Source organism: Talpa occidentalis, unplaced genomic scaffold (assembly GCF_014898055.3).
Source record: "Talpa occidentalis isolate TD23 unplaced genomic scaffold, MPIMG_talOcc4v2.1 talOcc4.7, whole genome shotgun sequence".
NCBI classification, from domain to species: domain Eukaryota; kingdom Metazoa; phylum Chordata; class Mammalia; order Eulipotyphla; family Talpidae; genus Talpa; species Talpa occidentalis.
Genome location: NW_023605083.1, coordinates 52,969,530 through 52,976,762, shown reverse-complemented (window position 1 = coordinate 52,976,762; position 7,233 = coordinate 52,969,530). Strand labels below are relative to the sequence as shown.

General features: G+C 52.2%; 1 protein-coding gene across 1 annotated transcript; it reads right to left on the bottom strand.

The window, feature by feature from the left end:
* Window positions 1-1,376: 1,376 nt before the first annotated feature.
* On the bottom strand, window positions 1,377-5,696 carry ALDH1B1 (aldehyde dehydrogenase 1 family member B1). The gene is made up of 2 exons (XM_037491984.2): window positions 5,625-5,696; window positions 1,377-3,978 (listed from the first exon to the last, which is right to left on the bottom strand). The coding sequence occupies exon 2, from the start codon at window positions 3,955-3,957 to the stop codon at window positions 2,407-2,409; it is 1,551 nt and encodes a 516-aa protein (XP_037347881.1). The 5' UTR covers window positions 3,958-3,978; window positions 5,625-5,696; the 3' UTR covers window positions 1,377-2,406.
* Between the last annotated feature and the right edge of the window lie 1,537 nt (window positions 5,697-7,233).

The window sequence follows — 7,233 nt, the reverse complement described above, 5'->3', positions numbered from 1 at the left end:
GATCTGGGATCTGATCAAGAGAAGCTGTGATCCAGCAGCAGCCCTGATGGACCCAGCAAATAAGCTCTGTGTCTGGGCTTGTTCAGCATTGCCTGCTTCAGCTTTGAAGTTTGATTTAGAGGTGCTCTCGGCTGTTCCCCTTTCTGGCCTGTGGTGCTACGTAAATGGGAGGCTTGAGTCCAAGTAAGCTGCCCACTTAAACCTCTTGGCTTTCACTTCCTCATCTGAAAAAAGGGGATCCCCACTGCCTAGTTGTAGGACAGCTGGGAGAACATGATGGCAAGTCAAGGCCCGGCACAATGACTGAGGGCCCAGTACTTTTTAAGTTTGCTGACTGGGTGGGTGCCCCTGAACTGCAATATCCGTGACAAGGGAAGTCCCACAGGTAGAGTCCTCGTTAATTAAGGATGCTCAGCCTCCAGGCCCATGTGGCCCTGCACTCATGGCCGTGGAGGGGTCACCACCAAGCTGAGCTGATTAGGAACCTGACCTGTCTGAATCCATCTCAGAATTTCAAGGACTGAAATAACAGACCCAGAACATTCTGTTTTCCAAGTCTCACCCCATCCTCTACAAAGTCCCTCTTGGTTTAGCTGCAAATGAGAAATGGGCCTGCTGAAACATCATGTTGTTAGTCACGAGGGGCCCCATCCACTCACCCCAGTAGCTCCAGCTGTTCGTGAGAAACTCATACTGTGCAAAATGCCAAGAGCCTCCAACAGAACGTCAGGGGACAATCAGCGTCACTCCAGATTAGACAAATGGCAAAGAAAGAAGGTCTAAGAAGGAGAGGTGATGAGACCAAACAGACCCTGAATCCACGAGAAGCATTTTCAGGCAACTCCAAGGAAAGATACTGAACAAACCACCTCAATGCCTAGGTGAGGCAACAGGATGTCAAAGGAGATTGGGGCGGGGGTGTCTTTACAGGGCTTAAAAGTAGGGGGCTCATGAGCAAGGTTGTCTAGAAAGATGGAAGAGAGTCGGCATTCCGTTTCTGCAGCAGGGTCTGGCTGGCTGGCGTTGCACCCAGAGGGGGACAGTGTTGGAAGACTAGCAATAATCATACTGAACTCTGAGCTTTGAAACTTCAGAACCACCCCACCCCCCAGCAGGTCAAGATGGCATGGGGTGCTGCATTTTGTTAGGGTGAGAGAGTGGGGGAGAGAACAACATCAGTGAGGTCTTGAACAGATCTGCAATGGGCTTGCTCTAGGCAGGGACTGGAGCTGGTCTCTGTGGGACATCAAGCTGCACTGTGTTACCCAGCCAAGAGAAAACAAACTAAAAATATGGTGGAGGGAATGCTTGCAAGGGGCTGGGGTTGAATGGATGACAACCTGGGCCCCTTTTCATCCCTGAGATTCTGTAAAACATTAAGAAGCAAGATACTTGATACAAACTGATCAGCAAACAGCAGTGTACAATTATTTATTTAAAATTAATTCACAAAGCATAGAATGCATCCTTTTCAGGTGTGTGCTTCACTCATACACTTTTTAGTATACCAGCAAATCTGTGCAACCATCACCGCTATTCAATTCCAGAACATTTCAAAACATCCCCCAAAGAAATCCCATACTGGTTAGCAGTTACACCTACTTCCCTCCTCCCCCAGACCCTGGCAACATGTCCATAGACACTTCCTGCATCTATGGACTTACTTATTCTGGATATTTCAAATAAATGGAATCATACAAGACAAGACCATAACGGTTTCAAGGTTCATCCATGTTGTAGCAGGTGACGGTACTTCATTTCTTTTTGGAGTTGAACAGTACAAGGAATAGTCCATGGAAATATTTTGTTTATCCACGCACCAGCGAATGGGCATTTGGGTTGTTTATTTGGTTATGTAAATACATAATGTTAATCCCTTCTCTAAAATTTAGGAAAATCAGTAGCAAAATGATGAACAAGCGAGCAAAACAGTCAGCAACTGGTATTTAGAAAAGGAAAACACCCTTGATTTTTAGGTTATGTCAATTTTCAGGTTAAGTCAAGAGAAACAGAAGAGGGTTATCCACCCCAAACTCCTAATACCGTCCAATCCCAGGTCTGAGTTGAGTCTGTCCACTAAGCCATCAGGTTAATGCAATGGGAAGTCCTTGGACCAGTAGGAAGAACTAAAATCCACAGTCCAGATCAGTGGTTTTAATTGATCTTCTGGAGCCTCCCATGGTTGCAAGGAAGTAACTCAAGGCCAAAGGGAGGTTGAGTCAAGGGTAGACAGGACTCTGGGTTCAGCCCCCACCCCTGCTTTAACTAGTGCAGCTCTGATTTTAATTGCTTTACTTATTGAGATTCTTTTTAGAACCCCTTTATTTGTTCCCAGGAGGCCATGCAACCGTGGTCTAGGTGGCTGCAACACACCTGGACTGGAGGTGGGTTCTCATGGTGCTGCACTTAAGAGTTCTTCTCTGGAACCTTAATGGTGACTGTCTTCACCTCTGTGTAGGCTTTCAGCCCATCCTCCCCCAGCTCCCTCCCATTGCCAGACTCCTTAAAGCCTCCGAATGGCGTGTGGCAGGTGACAATGTTGTAGGTGTTCACCCACACCGTCCCAGCCTGGAGGGCCTGAGAGAAATACAAAGCCTTGTCCAGGTCCCGGGTGAACACAGCAGCAGCCAGACCATACCTGGTTTTGTTGGCCCTCTCAATCACCTCCTGGATCTTCTTGAACTTGAACAAGGGCTGCACAGGCCCAAAGATCTCCTCCTTGGCAATCCTCATGTCATCTTGCACACCACCAAAGACCGTGGGCTTGATGAAGAAACCGCGCTCCCCAAAACGCTCTCCGCCGCAGAGGAGCTTGGCCCCCTCCTTCTGGCCGAGCTGGATGTAACCCAGGATTCGTTCAAACTGGTCTTTGTCTACCTGGGGCCCCTGCTGGGTGTCCAGCTCAAAGGGATTCCCAACTTTCCTCTGCTTAGCTTTCTCTACGGTTCTCTCCAGAAACTCATCATAGATGGATTCCTCAACGAAGGTGCGGGAACCCGCACAGCAGCACTGGCCCATGTTGAAGAAGAGGGCTTCGTGGCACTGCTCCACGGCGTGGCTCATGTCGGCGTCGGCCAGCACGATGCTGGGGCTCTTCCCTCCCAGTTCCAGGGTAACTCTCTTGAGGTTGGAATCGCCAGCCGCCTTCTGGATCAGGTGGCCCACCTCAGTGGAGCCGGTGAAGGCCACTTTGTCAACATCCATGTGCTGGGCGATGGCCGCTCCTGCTGTGGGGCCGTAGCCAGTGATGATATTCACTACCCCAGGGGGAAAACCTGCTTCCTTGATGAGGGAGGCCAAGTACAGGGCAGAGAGGGGGGTCTGCTCTGCGACCTTCATGACCACAGTGTTGCCCGTGGCAAGCGCCGGGGCAAGCTTCCAGCCCTGCATGACCAGGGGGAAGTTCCATGGAATGATCTGGCCACAGACGCCAACAGGCTCATGCCGGGTGAAGCAGAAATGCTCCCCATCCATGGGGATGGTCTTGCCATGCCACTTGTCAGCCCAGCCAGCAAAGTAGCGGTACACCTTAATGAGCTCATCCAGGTCCAAGACATAAGACTCCTGGAATGGTTTCCCATTGTCCAAAGTCTCCAGTGAGGCCAAGTAGACACGATCCCGCTCCACCAGGTCAGCCAGGCGGTTCAACAGCCGGCCCCGCTCAGAGGCATCCATCCGGCGCCATGGAGATCCCAGGCGGAAGGCCTCTCGGGCCGCTTTCACGGCGAGATCCACGTCAGCCCGGTCCCCTTCAGCCACGTGCCCGATGACCTCTCCCGTGGTGGGGTTGACCGTGGGGAAGGTCTTCTTGCTGACCGCATCATGCCACTCATTGTTGATGAACAGCTGGTTGTAGCGGATGTCCGGGTTCCGGATAGGGGTTGGGAGGGCCGCTGAGGAGTATGGGGCTGTCCTACCTCGGAGACAAAGCAGCCGGGGCACCAGGAAGCGCAGCATGCTGACTAATCTGGAAAGAGGCTGGAGGAAGCAGGGTGAACAAGTGTTGGGGTGGGGCCGCAGCTCTATGTGCCAAGATTCTAAGAACAAGAATTGTGGGCTCCCTGATGGCGCAGTGGGTTGAGAGCAGCGCTGTGAAGCTGTCTGCAGCCTCTGCAGCGCCAGTTCGATTCCCTGCTGGCCAGGGAAATTCCCACATGGTGCAGCAGACCTCTCCTGTCTCACCCGCTGCTCCCCTCAGCAGTGTATTTCAGTCCTTCTGCCTGTTCTGCTCCCTGCTCTGTCTCTGGTGAATCCTCTCACCCTCCCGCCCCTCTGGCCTGCACCCCCAGTGCTTGTAAAAATAAATACATGTTTAAATAAATAAATAATAAAAACAAGAATTGTAAGGAGTACAAAAGACCTGAAGAACTCTCGTCTAACTGCATCTATCCTCTGGCTCACACCCTCACCTGAGTGGGGTCTTTGCTCAACTGGTCACCTTTTCAGCAAGGTTTTCTCCGACCAAATGAAAAGGCTACTGCTACAAAGCTGATTTGCAAACAAAATGCAAAATGTATGGATTTATAAAATTGCAACTTTCCTCACCCCCAGCACTAGTTTCCACATCTGGGCTTTATTTTTCCCAAATAATATATCTACATGCCTGTATTTTTACTGTCTGCATCTCCCCTGTACATTATCAGTGCCATACAGCAGGGATGTTTTTTCCTGTTTCATTCATTGTCATGTCCCTGAGCAGCTGCTTGACAGACAGTTACTGAATGATAACTTTAGACACATCAAAAAAAGCAAGGGCCCTGCCAGGTTTCCAAGCGCCATATGAGTCAATGGCGCCCAGGAAAGTCCTCCCTGGAGAGGTGGGAGGGAGTGGAGCCAGCAAACCTCTCTTAGGGTCTGCCCATGCCGGAACAGAAGTCACCTTGGAGCCAACAGCCCTGCGTCAGGGAGCAGGGGTGCAAGGGGAGGTGGGGGTCACCAATCCAAGGCGCTTGGCGTGGAGGGCTAAATAGGCAGGAGAGGCGGTCACAGATGAAGGCTGGCAAATAGCTCATGCCAAGCCAAGGCAATTCCCACTCCAAGGCCCATGAGGTTTCTGCCTGTGCCTCCACTTGCATATGGGGAGACTGTTGCTCGATGCACCCCACTTTACAACTTGCAGGCCACCTTAGGAGTTATTCATGGGGCCTCCCAGAAGCTCTAGGGTGACAGGGGTAGATGATGACTCCCATTCTGGAAGAAGGCTGGGGATCTGAAATGTTCAGGGGCTCACCAAAGACACACAAGAAGTAAGGATAGAAGCGTCAGCCCGGGTTCCCACAAACTCTGGGCAATTTTAGCGCCCACTTTGCTAAGCACCGGACTTTTTGTGTCAGCACGCCTCTTTCTTCTAGGGAGGGACGCTCAGCTGGCTGGAGTCTGGCGGCCGGGTCCGCCGGCGGGCGCGAGCGTGGAGATGGAGTTAGCGGGGAGGTTGGGGGGCGGTCTGTGTCTGGGGGCCCATCAGGCGCCATCCTAGGCCCGGGGTTCTGCAGCGCACGCCGGGAGGAGAGGGAGATCTCCCCTTTCCCGAGATGGCGAAGCCGTGGAGCAGAAAAGCAAGCCGCCGCCGCGGGCACGGAGGAGCGGCGAGCCCAGGGGACCGGGACGAGAATGGCGCTACTCACCTGCGGAGGCTCCGGCTCGGCTGCCGCGCAGGTTCAGCTCTCCCGGGTCGGGTCCAGCCTCCCGGGTCGGGTCCAGCCTCCCGCGGGGCCGCGCCGCGGATCCCGCCTCCGCGCAGTCGGGTGGCTCGGCCGCCAATGAGGCGCCGCCGGGCCTGGGGCGCTGCGCACGTGCCGTCCAGCTGACCCCGCGGCTCCTCCCTCCCAGCCCAGAAGAGGTGGAGGTGAGGCTTGGGGAGCGGGGGTCTCTGGTATCCCCTTTGCCGAGGCCTGGTGTTCCGCGGCAGCCCCGCTCCGCGTCCCGGCATCTCACACCCGGCAGGCGCTCCGGGCCGCGCCTGGGCTCAGAGCCGGGGTCCTGGGGCGCTGGTTCGGGAAAGGAAACGAAGACCCAGAATGGGGCTGGGACTTCACCAAGTCACAAGGCGAGATCTTCTGCTTTCGGAGGCTTAACCTCAAGTACACTTTGCATTTCCTCCAAAGGCAGGACGCAGCGTGTTCCATAGCAGTCCTCGAGCCTCTTCGCGACATTTTGTGTCTCCCATCTCATCCCCACCACGCCACCTTGGCTCACCAGATTTTCATTGTCTTCTGAAACCGTTACTGCTCCTTCCCCACTTTCTTTAAGATTTTGTATTTGTGCATTTAAAACATGGGAATTTTTTTTTTTGTCCTAAGGACAAACAGCATATCACAATGTTGAAAGCCTGAAAAAAAATTGTCTTCCATCCTTTTGCCCAAAAGTTACCCACTCATCTCACCAGTATTTTTCAAAAGTTCTCTTAATAAAAGTGAAATCAGGGCCTCCCTGGTGGTGCAAAGGGTTAAGTCCAACCTATGAAGCAATCCGCAGCCTCTGCAGCACGAGTTAGATTCCTGGCTGGCCAGGGAGCTACCCACATGGCGCAGCAGACCTCTCCTGTCTTGCCCGCTGCTCCCCTTAGCAGTGTATTTTGTCAGTCTGCCTGTTCTGTTTCCCACTCTGTCTCTGGTGAATCCTCTCACCATCCACACCTGTGGCCTATACCCCAGTTCTTGTATGCATAAATAAATAAATTTTTAAATCTTTAAATATATACATATACACACACACAAAAAAAAACGAAATCATATGGTGACCTCTATTTTGCTGCCTGTTTTTTGGTTAATACTATTATGAGCCTTTTGTCATGTCACTAATTACAAGATGACATCATCCTCTCCAAGGTGGCAGAGAGTCCATGGTAGGGTGGACCATTGATGGACATTTGTTGTCTCCGTCTTGCGTTGCCATAAAGCTACTAAGAGGGACATTGGAATATACCTTTCTCACTCATGCAACCTCCAAGCCACCCTCCTGGCTGGAGAAGGCATCCTAAAAAAAAAAAAAAGCTGAAAAATAGAAAAGCTCAATTTCTGGTCTTTTTCTGCAGCTGGAGTTTGGAATATGAATTAGCTGCTGCAGATTAGCAGTCCCCCTGCCAGACATGGAAGGCCAAGGGGGTTGTCTCTTGGCTTCACCAGCCTGACGGCAGAAAAAGAAGGATATTTGTTTGCCTTAGCGCTCCTTGTCCTGGACCCTTTCCCTGACTTCCTGGATGGGGGCAGCATCTGTGGCTGTGGCTCCTTGAAC